Source organism: Lithobates pipiens, unplaced genomic scaffold (assembly GCF_037356315.1).
Source record: "Lithobates pipiens isolate NorthernLeopardFrog02 unplaced genomic scaffold, aLitPip1_a1.2 Scaffold_13, whole genome shotgun sequence".
NCBI lineage: Eukaryota > Metazoa > Chordata > Amphibia > Anura > Ranidae > Lithobates > Lithobates pipiens.
In genome coordinates this window covers 473,020,759-473,044,768 of record NW_027507718.1, presented here as the reverse complement: position 1 = coordinate 473,044,768, position 24,010 = coordinate 473,020,759, and the positions used below count along the sequence as shown (strand labels likewise).

General features: G+C 46.3%; 1 protein-coding gene across 1 annotated transcript in view; it reads right to left on the bottom strand.

The window, feature by feature from the left end:
* The window catches only part of CFAP99 (cilia and flagella associated protein 99), a 162,205-nt gene that overhangs the window by 120,084 nt on the left and 18,111 nt on the right, over nucleotides 1–24,010 (bottom strand). Inside the window, exons 3-4 of the mRNA XM_077477913.1 lie at nucleotides 17,880–18,024; nucleotides 15,449–15,543 (exon numbers count right to left, since the gene is read on the bottom strand). Coding sequence (XP_077334039.1) covers nucleotides 15,449–15,543; nucleotides 17,880–18,024 — 240 coding nt within the window. The remainder of the gene's footprint in view (nucleotides 1–15,448; nucleotides 15,544–17,879; nucleotides 18,025–24,010) is intronic.

The window sequence follows — 24,010 nt, the reverse complement described above, 5'->3', positions numbered from 1 at the left end:
TATTTTGTATATAGAGTGTTTATGTGGTGAGTTTACACTTTTCATTTAACAGAGTTTGGATTAAACGGAAAGGTCATAAATTAACTGCACATTATCTGGACAGAATGCTTGGGGAGATAGTGATGTGTTCCTGCTTAGGAGATGTATGTTAGCTTGGGCGGCTGCAAGCTCTGCAGGGCTCCAACACACACTCGCTGCTATTCCAACCCTTCACATATTTCCACATAAACTTCCCTCCTGACATTAAACTTTGCCAGGTATTGTGCTCAGCTCACCACCCCAAACTGATGTTCCTCCCTCAGCTCACCTCTCTCCCTACATGTCCAGTGAGCAGAATAGCTGATCTACCCATCAACTAGATGTGATTGACAGGTAGATCGAAGTGGAAGCTGTCATGGGGCCCCCTACTGGCAATGCCTGAATGGTCAGGTGTGTGGCACTTACTATTGCGAGCTGTGTCGGCAGCTGCTAGTGTAGCACCTGTCACACAGCTCGCATACTTCATAGTCTTGCAGGACACGGCTGCTAACGGGAACAGAGCTCCTGTTGTGGAAAAAGTACAGGAACTCCGTTCCCATGCGTTCCCGCAGGACTTGAGCCCTGCCCAGAGGGTTCAAACAATAAGATAGCCTGGTGTCAGAATACAACCCACAGTTTCTACTGGGCCTGGCTATGGTACTTCCTACATAACCATCTGGGGCTCTAGATATCTCCTTGCCCGATCACTTAGGGTCCATGCGCACTGGCAAACACCAGTGCTCTTGGCAGAAAAAAAAAACCCGCTAATTCTGAGCGTTTTTTTTTTGTACTAGCGTTTAGGAGCATTTAGCCTTTTTTTCTGCCAGAAAACCACCTAATGTGCATGGACACATAGGATAACATTAGTTGCTCCCAGGGCTTGACAAATTTACTTTGAATCTAGGAGCCAGCAAAAAAAGTTAGGAGCCAGATTTTTTTTAAACCACTTGCCTACTGGGCACTTTTACCCCCTTCCTGTCCAGGCCAATTTTCAGCTTTCAGCGCTGTCACACTTTGAATGACAATTGCGCGGTCCTGCAACACTGTACGCATATGAAATTTACATCATTTTTTTCATACAAATAGAGATCTCTTTTGCTGGTATTTAACCACTTGCTTACTGGGCACTCAAACCCCCCTCCTGTCCAGACCAATTTTCAGCTTTCAGCGCTGATGCACTTTGAATGACAATTGCGGGATCATACAACACTGTACCCAAATGAAATTGTTTCTAATTTTTTTTCCCACAAATAGAGATTTCTTTTGGTGGTATTTTATCACCTCTGCGTTTTTATTTTTTGTTAAAAAAAATTGAAAACACTGAATTAAAAAAAAAACATTTTTTAACTTCATTGATGTACACCGATGAGGCTGCACTGATGGGCACCGATAGGTGGCAGTGATGGGCACTGTTGCGTGGCAGTGATGGGCACTGTTGCGTGGTAGTGATGGGCACTGATGGGTGTCAATAATGTGCACTGATTGGCACTGGTAGGTTACATTGATTGGCCGTACTGCTAGGTAGCACTGATTGGAACCACTGGTGGGCATTAATAGGTGGTACTTGTGGGCATTGATAGGTGGCACTGTTGAGCACTGGCAGGGGGTACTGGTGGGCACAGATGAGGCAGAATTGCCTTTTCCTATTCGGGACCGATGTCCCTTGCACATAAACCAGTGATCAGCTTTTTTTTCTCCTCATGTTGTCAGCGTGAGGAGAAAAAAAAAACGGTTACCGAGCTTTTGTTTATATCAAGTGATCAGCTGTCATTGGCTAAGGGGCCGGGACTGACCCCTTACTCGGATCTGTGATCACCCGAGTCTCAGCGCATATGATGCCCTCCCGGAAAATTCAGGTCCGCACTGTGGCCGTCATTTGGCTATAGTGTGGATGCCAAGTGATTAATCACCACTGCATTTTTTATTTTTGCTAAACAAACCAAAAAAGTCTGAAAATGTTGAGGGGAAAAAAAAACCCTTTCTTCATTTCTGTTATAAAATTTTGCAAATAAGTTTTGGCTTTAGTTATACTTTAATTCCTGCGGCTTGCATGGGGTCATTGCTGGTATGGATTTCAGCTTGTATCCCTGTTATCCTTGGTCCTAAATCCTTCTTGACTGTTATCAACCCAGCTTCTTCTACCTCTGCCTGTTTATGTCTGCTACCTACCTGTGTTACCAAACTCGGCCTCGACTCTTAACCAAGATTCCGGACCTCAGTGCCTGCACATTGCCTCTCTGACCTTGATACTATTCGTGATTTGGTGCCTTTCGTTACCGAACTTGGCTTGTGAACCGGCTTTGCTCTCTACTGGTCTGGGTGAAGTCAGGGTGTCCTCATTGCTGAGCTTTACCAGCGTTCCCAAGTTCAAGTCAGCAGTTCCAGCAGCCTGGCACTTGTACCCTTCCATTGCCCTAGCAAGTTCCCGTCTCAACTTCCAGGGGTGCTCCGACAGGAACTGTGCAAGAGGCCACCCTCATCATCTTGAGCTTCATACAGGTACCTGAAAACTACACTGGAAACACAAGTGGAAGTGGGTTGCATGGCATTAAAAATCATGCTAGTTTTTCCAGGCACTTTCATACAGGAGACAAGCTGAAGGTCCTTATCCCACATCGCACACCATCATATGCAATTCTGAACACACACGCATATTCATCACTCAGGCTACAAGCTTCTTTGATGTGATGTAAGCAAGGCATGTTTCTGGCAGACTAGGACTATTTCGGTAGAGAGGGAGAACTGCGAGTAGCAGAGAGATCTAATTATAGGCCGCTAATGTGTGAGATGCATATGTTCATTAGTGCGGAGATGGAGGTGTGATGTCACTGGTGAGGTGGCTCACATCCCACCTGCTGCACTTATCCACACTACTGATATTGCTGCTACATCTGCAGGAGACTACATGGTTTCCACATCCTGGAGAGTGAAATAAAGACATCCAGCAACTCCACTGATAATCCAGCACATTATCAGCTCCACGTGAACTCTGAGCAAACTGCGCTTTATATACCCAGCAACACAAGGACAGATGTAACAGAAGAGATTTAAGGGAATAGGACGCAAGAGGTATCTGGGGATACTGCTGCAGTTTCTACAGATCTGTGATTGCTCCCGCTGGTTTAGATAATATACACAAGTTACCGATGGAGCAATCAGGAAACGTTGTACATATCTCCCTCTACTGCAGGCGTCATGACAGCTCAAATAAAAAAAAATAACAGAAATCAAATAGCAGGATGAGACATTCTAGGTGGTTCTGTACGCAAGTCTGTAAGAATAAACTAAAAGACAATAAAAATTTAGACCATTTTTGTACTCTCCAGTTAAGCAGTGTACTTTCCATGCTATTTACATTAGGGTACAGACCTATACTCTATGTATAGTACTAAAAAATGCCTTTAACAATAAAACTAATACAACACCCCTCATACATCTGTAGACAGACCGTGAGCATGTCCAGTTTTTACTGGAACCAGAATATGAATTGGCCTGTACCCTGGACGCCAAATAAATATAGAAAAAGTAAAGAAAAAAGTGCTCACCAACCTAGTGCATTATCCCAAGTAAATTTATTGATAAAAACAAAGTAAAACTAGCCAGGACAAGGAAGCTGGTCAGAGTTGATGGGAAGATGGATGGAGCCAAATAGAGGGCAATCTTAGAAGAAAACCGGTAGAGTCTGCAAAAGTCATGAGACTGGGGCGGAGGTTCACCTTCCAGCAGGACAACGACCCTAAACATACAGCCAGAGCTACAATGGAATGGTTTAGATTAAAGCATATTCATGTGGGGGCGTGGCCTGACTGGGCATGTGAGCAGCAGTGTTTTACGGAGCTCCCGCTGGTGATCCTGTACCGATCCTCTCCCCGCCGACACTACCACCGAAATCAGGTTGGATTCACCGTACACCAACGCCCAGACCCTCAGGGACCTCACCGCTGCTCTCATAACGGGCGTGATGACCCGCAAACACCGGGGAGAAGCCGCAGCAGCGGCCGCTGCACACAGCCAAGATGGTGCCTGGCAGTCTCAGCCACAGAGCACGCCACGAGGCCAGGACAAGAAAGCTGCTCAGGGGGGTAAGTCATCTAAACCCCCCCCCCGGCCAAAGATCAGCCCAGGGACATGCTATATTATGCCCAGAAGCTTACAAGCCCACAGGACATGTCCCCAGAAGCAGCACTGCGCTCAGCGTCCATTACAGAACAGGCCTCCCCAACTCATGCTGATGGAGAAGACGATAGTGCTCCTATGGATTCTATTCCTGATCCTATGCCTGGCATGCTTGATGAGCAGACAGATGATGCACCTCAGCCCACATTAAGTGAGATTCTGCATGCAGTACAGAGATGCACAGCCTCTGTGGGTGACCTTAAGGAGAAATTTGGGGGGCTGAAAGAGACAGTGTCCCTGCTGCGCCATGATATTCAAAAAATCAGTGAGAGAACCACGGCAGTGGAGGGGAGGGTGAGTGACATGGAAGACCAACTGCCTCACCTGAACCGTGATGTGCGAATGGCAACGTAGCAAGCGCACCTTGCATTTGACAGAACAGACGACATTGAGAATCGCTTAAGACGCAACAATGTCCGTGTTGTGGGGTTGCCAGAGAAGGTGAGTATATGGAAAACTGGCTGCAGGAAGTATTTGGCAAGGAGGCTTTCTCCCCTCTGTATGCAGTGGAGCGGGCGCACAGAGTCCCGCCACGGCCCCTTTCACCGGGCGGCCCCCCAAGAGCGATGTTAGTCAGACTCCTGAACTACAGGGACCGGGAAATTGTGTTACGGTTGGCCAGAGAGAAGGGCACAGTGCAATACCAGAGCAGCAGAATATCCTTTTATCCAGATTTCTCCACTGAAGTGCAACGCAGACGCTCTAAGTTTGCCGACACTAAAAAGCGCCTGCAGAGGCTGCAATTGAAATATGCTATGCTGTTCCCGGCGAAGCTTCGTATCACCGCCATGGATCAGAACCATTTTTTTTAAAATGCGAAAGATGCCGCCATATGGCTTGACCACAATGAGAACATCATCCGCCACAGAGAAGAGGATTAATTTCATGGTGTATACCTACAGAGGGTTTATGAAGAACCGGCACTCATCCACCTGAGATGTTTTTACACAGTTACCAAGGGGACATTACTTGATGATCATTATCAGCGAACTTATCTCCGTCCACGGCCTGCTTTCGACGGTGACGAGTTTTATGTTCGGTTGAAATGTGGTTCTACATCCGCTCTTTACAACCACGGTTGGCGTTGAGCTGTGATCGAGCTTACGTGTGCCCGGCCGCCAAGCCGGAGGCACGCATGGGCCACCCCTCTGTTGTCGGGGTGATTGTTCATCCTGCCCGGTTGGCAGGAGCAAGATTACAAGTTGATCAGTTCATTTACTGTTGCTGCTTAGTCGGTTTGGCTCGGCAGCGGAGTTACAAGGCTTTTTACCGCTTTGCATCACATATCCAGTGCAAAGGATACATTCTTTTTGCTACCATGGGCTTGACGCTCTCTATACCAGTCCCTCCTGTTTATCCGAGAAGTGCAGGTCTGGCTTCTGCGGGAGTGATGTTTGGAGGCTCGGAAACCCCCAGTAGGTACAGTAGATTCTATCCAACCGGATTATGTCCACTACACCCATAGTGACTTGGAATGTCCGGGGGGTAAATGATCCTTTGAAAAGGACCATGATTTCTGCAGGTTTACAAAAATTTCACCCGGCCATTATAAGCCTTCAAGAGACGCATCTGCAGGGGGACACGGTGAAGTTTCTACACAATGCCTGGGTTGGGAAGGCCTATCACTCCACTCACACTTCGTTTTCTCGGGGGGTGAGTGTTCTGATACACCGGGCACTGGCATACCAGGAACTGGATTCACTTATAGATGTATCTGGCAGATTTGTTTTTCTGTATTGTAAAATATATGCTTTTACTTTAATTCTTGCTTTTGTGTACATACCACCCCCCCCCCCCCCCGTTTTCACGGGAGGTGCTTCAGCTGCTGTTATCGTATCTGGCCAATAAACAGGAGGTCCCAGTTTTAATTTTGGGGGACTTTAACTGCTACCTGGATCCCAAAATGGACAGACATCCCCCGGTGGTGCCTCCAGGGGGCAGCCGGGGCACTGCCCTTAGTAGATTAATGATGGAAGTGGGGTGGGCCGACATATGGCGGATTCCGAAACCCAGACTGTAGGCAGTTCTCATGTTTTTCCAAAACCCACGGATCCCTGTCCCGTATAGACCTCTGTGTGGGTACCCCCAACATGGTGGGGTTCACCTCGGGAGTGGAATACTTCCCTCTGGAGTGTCAGATCACTCCCCCCTGGCTCTATTACTCGACCCCCCAGTACACTGCCCAGGGCCCCCGTGGAAGCTGAATGCCTTCTGGCTCAAGCTGTTTCTCTCGCCGGATAGGATAGCATCCCAAATCCAGGGTTTCTTCCAGACACACCGACATCACCCCAACGACCTTTTGACGTGGGAAACTTTTAAGGCATTCATGCGGGGGGTGTTCATCCACGAGATACACTTAGTAAAGCAGAACTCCTCGGCACTGCTAGAGCAGGCGGGAGACTTGGTGAAAAGGTTGGAAATAGCATATGTCACAGGACCTACTGACTTGGCAAGGGAGGCATGGATGGCGGCTCAGGACTCCCTGGACCGCTTGAGATCCTCCACTGCAGAGCGTAAACGATTTTTTACGAAACTGGCGTTCTATGAGGAGGGGGAAAAGACGGGGCGCCTACTTGCCAGAATCGGAAAAGCACAACAGATGTCTCCAGCCATTGGGGCCATTCGAGCCAAAAATGGCAAGGCGGTCAATTCTCAGGAGATCATTATATCCGAGCTGGCTGACTTCTACAAGGACCTTTATAGGTCGAGGGAAACCTACTCGGATGACGATCTGCAATCATATTTGGCCACTATAAATTTACCCGGGCTCTCGGAAGAGGCCATGCGACAACTTGACGCCCCGATCACTCTAGAGGAATTTAATAGCGGCTGCCAGCTCTTTCCCCACCTGCCAGGCGCCGGGGCAGATGGTATTCCCATGGAGGTATACACACAATACGGGGAGGATATTTTGCCTGAACTATTGAAGGTGTTTAATGCATGCATGGAGGTAGGTGCCCTCCCTGATTCTATGACAAAGGCTAATATTGTTTTATTGCTTAAACCGGGGAAGGATCCAGTAGATCCGGGGGTCATACAGACCCATATCTTTGCTGCAAAGTGATGTAAAGATCCTGGCCAAGGTCCTGGCACTCCGGGGATAGTGTCCACTATTATTCACCAAGATCAGGCTGGCTTTATGCCACATAAGTCCACAGCCACGAACCTTAGAAGACTATTCCTGAATATGCAGCTGAGGATAGACAATGGGGAGAGTAGGGCACTTCTGTCCCTTGATGCTAATAAGGCGTCTGATAGTATAGGCTGGAGGTATCTATGGGCGGTGCTAGGCAAGTTTGGTTTCGGGCAGCGATTCGTGGCCTGGGTTAAACTACTGTACGCCTCCCCAAAGGCCAACATTAGGATGGCGGACAAGAAGTTTGACGATTTTGACTTGGCCAGGGGGACGAGGCAGGGGTGCCTGCTGTCCCCCTTGCTTTTCGCAATTGCGATAGAACCTATTGCCGCTCTCATAAGAGACAGCGTAGGAATACAGGGATTTCAGTACGGGGTTGTTCACGAGAAGATCATGCTATATGCGGATGATATGTTGCTTTTCTTGGTCGACCCCAGACAGTCCTTGCCACAGGTAATGACCATAATAGAACAGTTTGGAGGGTTCTCAGGTTTGACCATTAACTGGTCTAAGTCGGCTATGTTGCTTTTGAATGAGGGAGAGGTAACGGTCCCGGAGTCCTGTCCCGTGCCAGTAGTAACTAGCTTCAAGTACTTAGGGGTACAAATTACGGCCAAAGTAGGGGATTACTGCTCAGTGAACATATGCCCACTGCTGTCGAGATTCCGGGATAGGATAAATACAGGGAATACTCTTAGGATGTCACTGGCTGGGAAAGCCAATCTCATAAAAATGATTTTAATGCCCCAACTACTCTATTTTCTCCACAACTCACCGGTTGTAATACATTTAAAAATCTTCAGAGTGGTGAATACGCTTTTTTGGAAGTTGCTATGGAACACGAAGCCCCCTAGGATCAAGTTAGAACAGCTGCAGCGCTCTAAGGACAGCGGAGGGTTGGCGGTACCCAACCCTTGGCTGTACTATGTTGCGGCCCAGCTGCAACATTTGGTGGGCTCCATGTCGCATGAACCAGTGGGCTCATCAGCCAGGCTGCTGCTTCATGTGTCGGGGGCAGAGACCATCCCTATGCGACTGGAGGCCCAGATGTTTAAGCCCTTGTACACACGGTCGGACATTCTGCCAACCAAATCTGTTGGATTTTGTCCGACAGATTTTGTTCGACGTATTGTGTCCGAAACTGTTGCATACACATGGTTGGACCAAGTTGTCGGAAAATCCGATCATTCAGAACGTGATGACGTTATTTCGTTACGACGGGACTACGTTCATGCTAGTAGTCAATAGCTTTGGTGTAGGAATTTGATCTGAGCATGCGTGGCACTTTGTCCGATCAAAATTCTCTACACATGATCAGAGTATGTCCGATCGGACCAGTTTGTCGGAAAATATTTCCAACATGTTGGAAAATTTGGTCCGACGGATATTCCAACGGAATCAATCCGATGCATACCACACACAGTTGGATTATCCGACAACACGGTCCGATAGGACACATTCCAACAGATTCTCCGACCGTGTGTACAAGGGCTAAGAGCTCCAACAAATTGACCCCTACGTTGTCCATGATACAAAAAGTTTGGAACAAGAGTAGACAGCTTCAGGGGGTGCAGGGATTCACAGAATATAGTCCTATAGACTCTGCAGAAGGCACGAAGGGAATAATATCACAATGCTACCAGATGCTGCTGGCGCGGCACTTGCGTGATCACCCGTGCAAAGCACTGCCACTTTGGGAAAGGGATGTAGGTCAAATCACGGGAGAGCAATGGGAGGAGGCCACCTCCTGTTCCTTGAATGTGGCGCAAAAAGTCTCACAGCTTTATATTACACTGAGAGCGCATTACACACCGGTTAGGTTAAGCAGGATGGGCGGGACGGTTGACCCCTTGTGCGGTAGGTGCAGGCAACATGAGGGGGATCTCATCCACCTCATGTGGCGCTGCCCGAAGCTCCACAGATATTGGAAGGAGATAGTGGACACCATCAACATGGTGTTTCAAACGCAGATACCTTTGGATCCCATATGCTGTATTCTAGGGGTATACTTGGAACCAATCAGGGTGGCGGCCTCCAGGGAGCTGTTCCAGGCTAGGAAACATATTTTGCTGGGCTGGAAATCGGCGGAGCCCCCTGCTGTGGCGACCTGGATAACACATATGGGCAGAACCCTCATTATGGAAAAATATATTTATCAACACAGGGGGTGCCCGGGAAGGTTTGAGCGCCTGTGGTCACATTGGCTGGATACACCTGGGCTGAGCCCAAACGAGTTAATACTGTCCAGATTACTGTAAGATTTGTAGCAAAGGGCAGACAAGGAATGCTTAGGCCGGACATGATGTACCTGTTAGGGAACTTTGAGCGACCTTGGAACAGAGGGAGGGAGTCATGTGTTGATGTAATGCCTGTATGTATATTGACAACTGCAAACCATTTGGATGTAAATGTGCACTGGAAATTGTTGTATACCTGTAACTTCAATAAACACCTTTTTGATTAAAAAAAAAGCATATTCATGTGTTAGAATGGCCCAGTCAAAGTCCAGACCTAAATCCAATTAAGAATCTGTGGCAAGACTTGCTGTTCACAGACGCTCTCCATCCAATCTGACAGAGCTTGAGCTATTTTGCAAAAAAGAATGGGCAAAAATTGTGCAAAACTGGTAGAGACATCCCCAAAAAGACTTGCAGCTGCAGCGAAAAATGGCTCTATAAAATATTGACTCAGGGGGGCTGAATACAAATGCACACCGCACTTTTCAAATATTTATTTGTAAAAAATTCTGAAAACCATTTATTATTTTCCTTCCACTTCACAATTATGTGCCACTAGTTTCCCTCAAAGGGCCAGTTGTATCTGTATGATTATGAATCTACTTAGATACATAGGAGTACTCAGGAGTAGACCATGTACAGAGTGTACAGTTCAGGCATGCACTATGTACAGAGTGCAGAGCTCAGGGGTGCACTGTGTAAAGAGTGTAGAGTTGAGGCGTGTGCTATGTAAAGAGTGCAGGGATGAGGACTGTAGTACATACAGAGTGCAGGGTTTAGAGGTGCACTACATACAGAGCGCAGGGTTCAGGAGTATGTGGCATACAGAATGCAGTGTTCAGGGGTACGTGGCATACCGAGTGCAGAGTTCAGGGCTATGAGGCATACAGAGTGCAGAGTTCAGGGCTATGAGGCATACAGAGTGCAGAGTTCAGGGGTAGGCTGCATACAGAGTGCAGAGTTCAGGGGTAGGAAGAATACAGAGTTCAAAATTCAGGGGTAGGCTACATACAGAGTGCAGACTACAGGAATAGGCTGCATACAGAGTGCAGGGTTCAGGGCTAGGCTGCATACAGAGTGCAGAGTTCAGAGGTACACGGCGTACACAGTGTAGAGTTCAGGGGTAGGCAGCATACAGAGTGCAGAGTTCAGGGGTAGGTGGCGTACACAGTGCATAGTCCAGGAGTAGACAGCATACAGAGTGCAGAGTTCAGGGGTAGGCAGAATACAGCGTGCAGAGTTCAGGGGTAGGCAGCATCAATAGGGCAGGGTTCAGGGGTAGGCAGCATAAATAGTGCAGAGTTCAGGGGTAAGCAGCATACAGAGTGCAGAGTTCAGGGGTAGGCAGCATACAGAGTGCAGAGTTCAGGGGTAGGAAGAATACAGCGTGCAGAGTTCAGGGGTAGGCAGCATAAATAGGGCAGGGTTCAGGGGTAGGCAGCATAAATAGTGCAGAGTTCAGGGGTAAGCAGCATACAGAGTGCAGAGTTCAGGGGTAGGCGGCATACAGAGTGCAGAGTTCAGGAGTAGGCGGCATACAGAGTGCAGAGTTCAGGGGTAGGCGGCATACAGAGTGCAGTGTTCAGGGGTAGGCAGCATATAGAATGCAGCGTTCAGGGGTAGGCAGCATACAGAGTGCAGAGTTCATGGGTAGGCAGCATACAGAGTGCAGAGTTCAGGGGTAGGCAGCATACAGAGTGGAGAGTTCAGGGGTAGGCAGCATACAGAGTGCAGAGTTCAGGGGTAGGCAGCATACAGAGTGGAGAGTTCAGGGGTAGGCAGCATACAGAGTGCAGAGTTCAGGGATAGGCAGCATACAGAGTGCAGAGTTCAGGGATAGGCAGCATACAGAATGCAGCGTTCGGGGGTAGGCAGCATACAAAGTGCAGAGTTTTCATGATAGGAAGCATACACAGTTCAGGGGTAGGCAGCATACAGAGTGCAGAGTTCAGGGGTAGGCAGCATACAGAGTGCAGAGTTCAGGGGTAGGCAGCATACAGAGTGCAGAGTTCAGGGGTAGGCAGCATACAGAGTGCAGAGTTCAGGGATAGGCAGCATAGAGTTCAGTGGTAGGCAGCATACAAAGTGCAGAGTTCAGGGGTAGGTAGCATACAGAATGCAGCGTTCAGGGGTAGGCAGCATACAGAGTGCAGAATTCAGGAATAGGCAGCATACAGAGTGCAAAGTTCAGGGGTAGGCAGCATACAGAGTGCAGAGTTCAGGGATAGGCAGCATAGAGTTCAGTGGTAGGCAGCATACAAAGTGCAGAGTTCAGGGGTAGGTAGCATACAGAATGCAGCGTTCAGGGGTAGGCAGCATACAGAGTACAGAGTTCAGGAATAGGCAGCATACAGAGTGCAGAGTTCAGGGGTAGGCAGCATACAGAGTGCAGAGTTCAGGGGTAGGCAGCATACAGAGTGCAGAGTTCAGGGGTAGGCAGCATACAGAGTGCAGGGATGCAGAGTTCACAGGTGCACTGTGTACAGAGTGAAACCCCAACCCCCTGTCTACCTAAGCTTCCTTGCATCTTCCTCGCATCTCTACTCTCTCCTACCTGGCCCAGTACCTCCCTGTGCAGGTGGCTCTAGTATCAGTATATTCGGCTCTAGTACCTCCCTATGCAGGCGGTTCTAGTACCTTCCTGTGTAGGTGGCTGTAGTACCTACTTGTGTAGGCAGTTCTGCCTTGCCTTGCAGGGAGACTGTTCTCTCCCTCAGATTCTGGAGATCTGTCTGTGAGTGCATAGAGGGATCTGTTAGACCTGGGAACCTAAATACAGAAGGCTTATGTGTTTGTAAGTGACAGCAGGGAGCAGGAGCAGAAGGTGAGAGTCGGAGGTGGCAGAATGGAATTCCATGGAGTTGCGAGGGTCACATGACACATGCATGACAAGGCCTAGTGGGCCGGTTTCGGCCCGTGGACCTTCTGTTTGACATATGTGACATATTTGACAAAAGTGGCCTAGATGATTGAAAGAACTGAAATCCAGTGAAGGAAATCCAGGGACATTCAGGATGGGGAAGAAAGAGCTAAATGATTCTAGACGTCCCTCGGGTCATGGGTAGGCTCTGCGTAAGCAATTTTAGTACAGGGAGAGAAGCCTTTAGGTAAGTTTTTGTTTACAATTTTAATCATTGGTATTTCCCTGAAAACAATCACAAGAATTAGAAATACTCTGGTTTTTCTTCCTGTGTGTCCCGGCTGGGGGGATTTTCCCTCACTTCCTGTTCCAATTACCTTTATTTTCCATTCTGGTGGTACATCTTTCCAAAATAAGATGCAGACGAAATTAAAAGAAAAAAAAAAAACATACAAAGACTGTAACATTCTTCCACTCTATTAATGCAGAATAAAATTCTAAAAATAAAAAATTGCTAGAAGGTAGGGACTCTTGGCAATAGATGCATGCAAAGTCTCTTCTGCCAAAAAACGTCTTCCTCTTCCCCCTAGCAGTTTTTTTATATTCTGTGTAGACCAGATATTCTCAACCTGTTCATTCCCAAGGAGATGCTTAAACATTCTTAATGGCAATGCATAAATAAAGGAGATGTCTAAACAAAGTTGGCGCTGTTTTAATGCAGTGTACACACGACCGGACTTTCCGGCAGACTAGGTCCGATGGTCTTCCCGACTTTTGGCTGAGTTCCGACAAACTTTCTGACCGAACTGACTTGGCCACACACGAACGGACTAAGTCCGTTCGTAAGTCCGTTCATTTTGAACGTGATGACGTAAACGGGACTAAACAAGGAAGTTCAATAGCCAGTAGCCAATAGCTACCCTTGTGTCATATTTGGTCCGTCGGACCAGCACACAGACGAATGGTTTTCCTGATTTTAGTCCGTCAGAATTGAGTCCGTCGCATAGATTTGAAACATGTTCTATTTCTGGGTCCGTGTGATTTTTTTTTTTCAAAAAGAGATCGGACTAGCCCACACATGATCGGATTGTCCGACGGACTAATCCCTTTGGACCTAGTCTGCCGGAAAGTCCGGTCGTGTGTACGCGGCATCAAGCCCCATTAGTTTTTCTGCTGAGTTTTTCCTTCAGGTTTACCAAAACCATGTAGTACAAGGGCCTGCCTGATTGCATACACATTGAAACTCCTAAGGTTTGACCTCATATTATATGGTTTTGGTAAATCTGAAGGAAAAACTCAGCAGAAAAACTGGTAGTGTGTATGGGGCTTTACACTTACACATTACTTGTAGCATGCGCTACTTGTTGTCAGGTGTGAACTAAGATCCTAATTCAGGTCTAAAGCATTACTGAGAAAATAGAGGCAGTGCCTACCATGGGACATGTTAATTTCTCAAAAAAAATTAAATAAATCTAAAGCAAATAACTTAAATATCCAATCAAGAACATATTTCCAAATATATTAACTACTTTCGGACTGCCCGCAAAGTACTGCGAACGGAGAGCCCGTACAGGCACAGTGACATACCGGTATGTTGCTGCCCATTTCTGTGTATTGGCCGCACGCATGCACGCCCCCTGCTGACATCTGGTGTAATTGTACACAACTAGAGTCAGTTAGAAAGCCCTGGCCAATGATTCATGGCCGGGACTTGCTGATCGCCTGTGTCCAATCACAGGCCAGAGTCCTGTGTTGACAAACAACACAGGGCTCTGTACAAAGGGAACAATCTCTCGATTTCTTCTCCCTGTTTCTTCTCCCTGTTTTTTTTCTGCAGCCAGTAAACTTCCCAGCATGTTATTCTATGTGTCCATGCACACATGGGTTATTATCAGCAGGTTTTTTGACAGGAGTATTTTCTGGCTGAAAAACAAAAAACAAAACTAGTGGGTTTGAAGAGGAGTTTTTCAGCTGTAAAAATGCAAATTTGGTGTTTATGAGTGTTTTTGAGTCATAAGCTTTTGTGGGAGTATAGTTTTGCTAAAAAAAAAAAACACTAAAAAACGGTACTGCAAAAATGCTGCAGAACTCATTTTACAGCTTTCTACAGCTACGGCAATGTGTTAGAGCACGGCTCAAAATTTCAAGTCCTGAGCCACTAGCCAGGCCTCAAGGGTTACTCGCCACCATTTGACCCACCCAACCCCTACCCTGCCCAGCCCCTATAAATTATCTCATGAAATGACACATTAATGTTTTATGCAATTAAGTTGTAAAAATGTTACCAACTTTATCCATGCCTGCCAATGCAGCCTGTGCCCACCATGTGCAGCCTGTGTGCCATGTGCAGCCTGTGTGCCATGTGCAGCCTACCTGTGGAGGGGAAGAGAGGAGAGCCGCCGGCTGGATGATCAGTGCAGGGAACACCACAGCTATGTGTTCCCCCAACGCGCGCAGTCACATAAGCCCCTCCCTTTGTCCGGGGAACTTTGATATATGTCACCTGTCCTAGCATTGGATGGGTGATCTGTCTATCAAAGTCCCGGAAAAAGAGGAGGGGCTTATGTGACATCGCCCGACGGGGGGAACACACAGCTATTGAAATGAAAGCTGTGATGTTCCCTGCTTTGATCATCCAGCCAGCAGCTCTCCTCTTTTCCCCTTTGTGATCGGCGGTGCTCGCCCCCCTCCCCCGGCTCCCAGGCAACCCTTTCTCGCCAGCCCTCAAAATTCACTCACAAAATGCGAGTGTGCGAGTGTAATTTTTGAGGGCTGTGTTAGAGCACATAGTAAAAAATATTGTGTTTTTTTTAATCAAAACTTTTGGTCCTTCTTTGTTTATAGAATAAAAATAAAAACCGCAGAGGTGATCAATTAAATACATTTAGTTTGAGTAAAGGGTTGCATGACCACGCAATTACTGTAGTGCTGTATAGCAAAAAATTGCCTGATCATGAAAGGGGTAAAACCTTCCGGAGCTGAAGTGGTTAAAATTAGAAAGGAAAAAAAACAAAAACTTACCTTGGCCATCTTGGGAACATCTTGACTCTTAATAATTCTACTGAAGCCCTGAATTCCATATTCTTCTAGTTTAAACGTGGTGATGTAACAGAACACTGTGGAAGTAAAAGTATTTTGTGACAACATAAAAGCAATATCATAGACTGGAAATCTGGAAACTTTGAATATAGAAAAATATTTCTGAATTTGATTTCTGATCAACCTCCTGGACTATCCAGCCTTTACCTGAGATTAATACACAATTAAAGAAGTTGTATAACGCTGTAAGTTTTTTTCTTCCTGCAAGGCAAAGGCATATTGTGCTAGCATGCATCGTATACTAGCACATTATGTGAAACGTACCTTAAAAGGAAGCTGTATCAGCGCCGCAATGTCATCGTTGCAGCTGCTTCCATTTTCACCTGTCTTGCTTCCGTGATTGCGGGCTCAGCGCAGGGGGAGGGGGAAGCAAGGAGCCCCGGTGAGGGATCAGAGAAGAGGAGGATCGGGGCTGTTCTATGCAAAACTATTGCACAGAGGAGGTAAGTATAACATGTTTGTTATTTTAAAGAAAAAAAATTGCATTTTGAATCACTTCCCCATAGCAAATTTACTGCTAAAGGGCAACCGTGCTTTGCAGAATCATGTATATATATATATATATATATATATATATATATATATATATGCGATTCTGCACTTACGTGGAGCGCATGCATGCACCGCTTCTGCTGTGATTTTTCACAGCAGAAGCCGATCAGCGGGTGCCAGCCACCGGAAGTGTGGAAGAGACACAGAATGTAAACAAGACAGGGCTCTGTTCTGACGTTGGGAAAGTGATTTTCTTTCCCAGTAAATCTGAAAATAAAATCCATCACTTCCCTTAGTAAAAGCAGCACACATAGTAGTACGCAAAAACACTGGCTAGGCATCGCCCTAGATTTTTAAATCCCTTCCCAGCCAGTGTCATTAGTATAGTGACAGTGCATATTTTTAGCACTGATCACTGTATTAGTGTCACTGGTTCCCACAAAGTGTCAGTTAGTGTCAGATTATCTGCCGCAAAATATCGCAGTCCCGCTATAAGTCTCTGATCACCGCCATTACTAGTACTAAAAAAATAAAAATGTTATCAAAATTTCAGTATATATACCATAGTGTGTAGATGCTATAACGTTTGCGCAAACCAATCAAAATACACTTATTGGGATTTTTTCTTTTTTATCAAAAACATGTAGCAGAATACATATTGCCCTAAATTTATGAAAAAAATGTATTTTTTAAAATGTTTCTATTGGGTATATTTTATAGCAGAAAGTAAAAAATATTGTTTTCAAAATTGTTGTTCTTTTTTTGTTTACAGCACAAAAAATAAAAACTGCAGAGGTGATCAAATACCACCAAAAGAAAGCTCTATTTGTGGAAATAAAATTATATAAATGTTATTTGGGTACAGCGTCACAGGACCATGCAATTGTCAGTTAAAATAACACAATGCCGTATCGCAAAAAAAAGTCTCTTGGAGACTTTTCACTTTAATCACTACTATGCACATTATAACTAAATATACGATTTTTTTTTTTTGATGTACCTCATATAACATCAGCCAAGCAGAGTTTATATCTATATATAATATCTATTACGTAACACTTTAAATATATTAAGCACCGAGCAGTTTATACACAAGTGAGGAGATATAGGTTATCATAGGTATCAATATTTTATTGTATGAATTTGTAAATTATTATTATATTTTATTTTTGCTGATATAAGAATTAATGTGGAATCACATTTTATATATATGCCTAAAAAAATTCAGATAACCTCTTAGTCAGCAGTTAATGGTATTTATTATCCTAGCCCACACCACCCAGAACTCCAATTAAGACTTTAATCTATTACTGCCAGTCACCACCGGGGGTCACTCTCTAGGCGTAAAGGCAGCGCCACCTATCCCTATATACACACATAGCCAAGCTTAAAAATGCAGTATGCGTTTTGCAAAAGCACATATCATGTTTTTGGTAAATTTTCTGGATTCCCAGCATGCACCTGTGAAACATGGCATGTGCCAAAAACGCACCGCGTGTGATTCAGGTCCTGTTCACATGCTGCGATTTGGGATTGTGGACAGAATCGCTGAGATTCCACCCTGATCTCAAATTGCATGGCAATAGCAGCACACTGGACTGCGTGTGTTTGGGTGCCATTATCTTTCAACCTCACCCCACACGCGACGCGACCTTTCAAAATTGTGTGAAGTTTGTCACCCCGAAAAGGAGCTTCTTTTCGGGGTGACAAACACGTACAGGGCAGACCATTCACGTAAATGGGCTGCCCTATGCGACAGTCGCCTGTCAAAACTGTGAATGTAGCCTCAGGGTTTTCTCAGAATTGGTTGCAATGGTTTTTAATACAGTAAATATTGTAAAATTGTAACATGGACACTTACCAAGATACAAAGCATGCTCTGACTTTAAAGAATTCTTCCCATCTCTGGCATAAAAAGCAGCGACAACGATGTCTAGCAGATCTGTGTACTGTACACATCCAGACAGCACCTCCAGAACAAACTGTTCTTCTGTGTCACTAAGTTTCTAAAAGAAATGACGGAATAAGACTGCGGTAATTAAAAGTGACAGTTGCTGTTATGCTGCAAAAGAAGATGAAGAATATTTTCTGGTCCGATGGGCTATCTATGCTCTTGAACAGTGGTGGCTGGTAGGTTGTTGTTTTTTTTTGGGGGGGGGGCACTCTTTTTTGAAGCCTATTAGAGCCTCTGGCTGACCAGATCTCCAAGTGTATCCCCGGGTGTAGATCTGTGCGGGATCATTGCATGCATCAGACACAAAACATTCATTTTGTAGAAAATTAAGGTCTTCATTCCAGGGGTGTAAAGGGACAATAAAGTGCATCTGAGCTGCAGAAAATCTTTTCTTTTAATGTAATCTACAGAAATATTTATGAGTTGCCAGCTCCCCCCCCCAAATCCATACTAGACCCTTGGGACAAAGGCCTCTTCCCCACAACCTTGAACCCCACAACCTTGGCCAGTGGTTGTGGGGGTCTGCGCGCAAGGGGCTTATCGGAATCTGGAATCCCCCTTAAATAAGAGGGCCCCCAGATCCCATCCCCCTCTATGTGAACGAGTATGGGGTACATTGTACCCCCTACTTATTCACCAAAAAGTGTCAAAAATAAATATAAACACAGAGACAGTTTTTGACAACTTCTTTAATAAAAAAAACAAAAAAAAAAAACAATGTCCTCTGGTGAAGATCCAGCATCAATCACGATGAACGATGCCGCAACCCAAAAAAAAAAACCCAAAAAAAACTATGTACCCGTTGCTGGCTCTCGCCATCTTTCAGCTCCGCTATCTGACAGTTCCTAAATAAGGGGCAGGGTCATCCAGCGATATCACCGGGTGACCCCGCCCACTTTTGACGGTACATGCTGGGTCGATGACGTCACAAGGGGCAGAGCCATCCTTTGACATCATCGGGTGCCCCGCCCCTTAGTTATTTAAGAATTGTCAGATGGCGGGAGCCAGTGACGGGTACAGAGCCCTTTTTTTCAGGTTGCGGTGGCATTCATCGTGATTGATGCTGGATCTACACGGGGGGGACATTGTTTTTGCTTCTTGTTTTTTTTTTTTTAAATAATGGGAATTGTCAAAAACTATCTGTGTTTTTATTTATTTTTGATTGAATGAGTAGGGGTACAATGTAGGGGGGGGGTGGGTGGTGGTATCTGAGGGCCATATTGTTAAAAGGGGCTTCCAGATTCCGATAGGCCCCCTACCCGCAGACCCCCACAACCACCGGCCAGGGTTGTAGGGAAGAGACCCTTGTCTCTATCAACATGGGGACAAGGTGCTGGGGGGGGGGGGGAGTCCCTCTTACCCCAAAGCACCCCCTCCAATGTTGAGGGCATGTGGTCTGGTATGGTTCAGGAGGGGGGGCTCGCTTGTCAACCCCCCTTTCCTGCATGCTTGGATAAGGGTCGGGTACGGATTTTGAGGGGGAACCCCCATTCCATTTTTTTTTATTTTAAGTGTGAGGTTCCCCTCAAAATCCATACCAGATTTGGGGGGGCATGTTTTTTATTTTTATTTTTGTGTGGGGTTCACCTTAAAATCCATCCTAGCCTGAACTGCACTGCAGTGCTCAGAAAATGCACAGGACTCTTTTTAAATTCGCACTGCTGCCGCACCGCAGATATGTGAACCGTCTCAATAGAAAGCCAGTTTGGTTCACGTCATGGGAATCTGATGTGGTTCAAAACGTAAATAGTTTCTTACAGTTACTGAAGTCGCCTTTGATATAAAAAGGCACTTATTATAAAGAAGTTGATTGGGTTTTCATACACTTTAACCACTTCAATACAGGGCACTTAAACACCTTCCTGCCCAGACCAATTTTGAGCTTTCAGCGCTGTCGCACTTTGAATGACAATTGCGCGGTCATGCTACACTGTACCCAAATGAAATTTTTATCATTTTTTTCCCACAAATAGAGCTTTCTTTTGGTGGTATTTGATCACCTCTGCGGTTTTTATTTTTTGTGCTACAAATAAAAAAATACCGAAAATTTTGAAAAAAAAAATGTTTTTTTTTTGTTTCAGTTTCAAAACTTTGTAAATAAGTACGTTTTCTCCTTCACGGATGGGCACTGATGGGGCTACACTGATGGGCACTGATAAGGCGGCACTGATGGGCACCAATGAAGTGGCACTGATGAGGTGGCATTGATGGACACTGATAGGCGGCACTGATAGGCGACACTGATAGGCGACACGGATGGGCGACACGGATGGACACTGATAGGTGGCACAAATTGGCACTGATAGCTGGCACTGATTGGCATGGATGGGCGGCACAGATGGGCATTGGTAGGCGGCACAGATGGGCATGGGTGGGCACTGATAGGCGGCACAGGTGGGCAGATAGGTGGCACAGGTGGGCACTCATTAGCGGCACAGGTGGGCACTCATTAGCAGCACAGGTGGGCACTCATTAGCAACACAGGTGTTATACTGTACTAATGGATGCCAATCAGTGCCAAACAATAATGCATGCCAATCAGTGATGCCCATTGTGGGCACTGATTGCCATCCATTATGGGCACTGATTGGCATCCATTGTGCCTGACTGGCATCCCTGGTGGTCTAGGGAGGATTACCTCTGCTGGGCATCCCTGGTGGTCTGGTGGCATCCCTGGTGGTCCAGTGTGGGCATCCTCGGGGGGGCTGTGCTGATAATCGATCAGCACAGACCCCCCCTGTCAGAGGAGCAGCCGATCGGCTCTCCTCTACTCGCGTCTGACAGACGCGAGTGAGGAAAAGCCGATCACCGGCTCTTCCCATTTACACTGTGATCAGCCGTGATTGGACACGGCTGATCACGTGGTAAAGAGTCTCCGTCGGAGACTCTTTACCGAGATCGTAGTTGCCGGGTGTCAGACTGACACCCCGCAACAACGATCGCCGCGATGCGCGCCCCCGGGGGCACGCAGCGGCTCATAATCCTGATCACGTCATATGACGTCCGGTCAGGATTATGAAACCACTTTGCCGCCGTCTATTTGTAATAGGGCGGGCGGCAAGTCGTTAAGAACCCTTTCACGCTGAGGCACTTTACAGACGTTTTAGCGCTAAAAATAGCGCCTGTAAAGTGCCTGAAAACTGCCTGAAAACTGCCTCTCATGCCTCCCCAGTGTAAAAGCCTGATTGCTTTCACACTGGGGCGGTGCGCTTGCGTGATGGGAAAAAAAAGTCCTGCAAGCAGCATCTTTGGGGCGGTGTAGAAGCACTATATACAGCGCTCCTGTATATAGTGGTTCCGGGCAATAGCGGGGGTTAAAAGCGTCCCCCTTAAGTGGCCGAAAAGTGCCGCTAAAATGATGGCAAAGCTCCGCTAAAACTAGTGGCGCTTTACTGCTAATGGATCCACCTCCCCAGTGTGAAAGGGGTCTAATGCCCAATACACACGAGCGGATTTTCCGTCAGAAAAAACTTGGATGGTTTTTCTGACAGAATTCCATTCAAGCTTGGCTTGCATACACACGGTCACACAAAAGTTCTCGGAACTTTCGACCGTCAAGAACGCGGTGACTTGTGTCGGAATTTGTACAGAGGATTGTAATTTCCAAAACTTTTTCTGACCAAAAAATATTAAACCTGCGCTCTGATGGAGCATACACACGGTTGTTTCCGACCAAAGCTCACATCAGACTTTTGCTGGGGGAATTTCCGATCGTGTGTACGTGGCATAAGTCATGAATATCCAAGCTTAGTAATGGGTGGCGGTGCTCAGTAAAATTCCACAAGCAGTCCTTTTCCAGGCTGCACAGAGTTCCATTGCAAAGGTTGTTTTTTTTTTGTCTTTAGTATGCTGTTTGTGTTGAAAAGCATTTTGCACATCAGTGGTCATCAATGTTCCGAGAAGGACCCTTTGGCTTTAGTAAATGAGGCCCCTAGGGTGCATACCAGCACACATTATCTTTTTGCTGCTCGGGCCGGACGCTCCCAGTGTCCGCGTTTCACTTCCAGCCTCACGTTAGATAGAAATGACAGCACAGTGTAATTAGCTGACATACATCAGCACGGGCCCAGTACCTGACAAAGTGCTGATGAAGTGGATTAAACATCTGTCATTACACAAAGAAATACTCAGAGTTCCTCAGACGCAGGGTGATTCAGATGTTCGTCAGGATTTCAATTATATCTCAGGATTCTGGTGACAGATTTATGGTCCCAAATTATATCTATTTGACATTATAATATCTGATCTTCAACTCCCAAATTCTCTGTAAGTGAGACTAGAGCTCAGGCTTCAAGTGCACAATTAAATGAGTCATTACAAATGTCATTCTAAAGCTGGCAGGCAGTCAAGAACTACTGGATGGGGGAGATGAGCTCCTGCTCTCCTCCTTATCCTTCTCTATACCATTCTCTCCCTTTGCTCTCTCTCATGCTTTTTCCTTTCTACCATAAAATGGTTCTAAAGTCTAAATTTTTTTTTACCGTAATGCATACTTTGCATTAAGGTAAAAAACACCCCCGTAGCTAAACACTAGCCTGGCTCCATGTCACTGCGCCAGCGCCGTCTCCGGCTCCAGCACCACTCTGCTTTCTTTCCGCTATCACAGGAGAAACTGAGGTCAGTTGAGCTATAGGCTCCTGCTGCTGTCAGTCAAGTTCCTGTGAGGAGGGAGCAGGGGCGTGGCTTACCAGCACTATGTGTCTCTATGCCTAGCTTGGGAGTGTGTATGCCGCAAGAGTCCACGGCTTATTACGCATACACCAATGGTGCCTTGCCGCAAGAGGAAATCTGTGCCGACTGAGCATGAGCCAAAGATGCTTCAGGGCGCCAACCCGAACTTGCGCAGAAGACTTGATGGAAAAGTGCAGGAAAATTCCCAGGACGCGCACAGGAAGTGACCTCAACCTGATGGAAAAAGGCGGGAAAATATCCAGGAGGCGCGCAGGAAGTGACATCAAACTTCCCTATATAAGCCCAGCCCAGACACTGCCAAATTGCTGGATTATCTTAAGTCCCCCCCTTGTTCCCTTTGTTGCTAGTGTGTGATCTGACTGAACCTTTTATGACCTGGAAACCTGTTTGACTACTCTTGATTGTTGCTTGCCTTTGACCTAGGATTTGTACCTTTACCATTCTACTTCTTTGCCCCTTTTGAACTCAGCTGCCAGATTGGAACTGACCCCGGCTTGGATCTCAACCATTCTTCTTCTGATTAACCCTTTTATGCTTCATTGGCCAACTGGACTTGACCTCAGTTTGGATCCCGCACTAAGGCTTGCACGGTGCTCCTTACCCTTGACACCCCTGCCACTCAGTATCCTACCAAGTCTCTGCCTCCATTTCCAAAGGCTTTAAGGACCCGAGGTGCAAGGGAGACCTCCCCACTACTTCAGGTCTCACATCAGATACGTGGCCCTCATGACATACACATTCGTACCTCCAAAGCACTGAGCTTGCTAAGGAGGCATCAGGAGCAGAGAGAAGGTGACAGCACCGGAGAGGTACTGCCAGAAGATGGAGAAAGCAATTTACCCATGGGATTTGTGAGTGGTGCTAGTAGGGTAGCCTCATCCCTTTACACATATTATTTACAAAGGTTCTGTGGCTGATTAAGGTGCAAATTAAACTCACTTGGTGCCTAATCTGCATTAAATAAGCCACTGAACCTGTGTAACTCATATGTGTTTGGGTTTAAAGGGATGAGTTGGCAACCCTACGTGCTAGATAAAATAATATAAATATATTTCAGTTTACATGGACAGCATACACTTTGAATAATAACTATCATAAAAACAAAGCAAATTCACCAATGTGCATTCAAAATGCCTACATAGTTAGTGGAGCAATATTGATTTGCAGAATCTGTAATCTCTATGCATTTTGCGGGACGCCCATTTCATCTGGAGACAACCACAGCTGGTTTATGTGTGCATATAAAAATTGGTGAACTAAAAACAAGACCACATATTTGAGAGTCTGAGGGATAGCATCTGGATCCAACTGCTGTAAAGAGTCACAGCAAGGATTCCCTCCCAGAG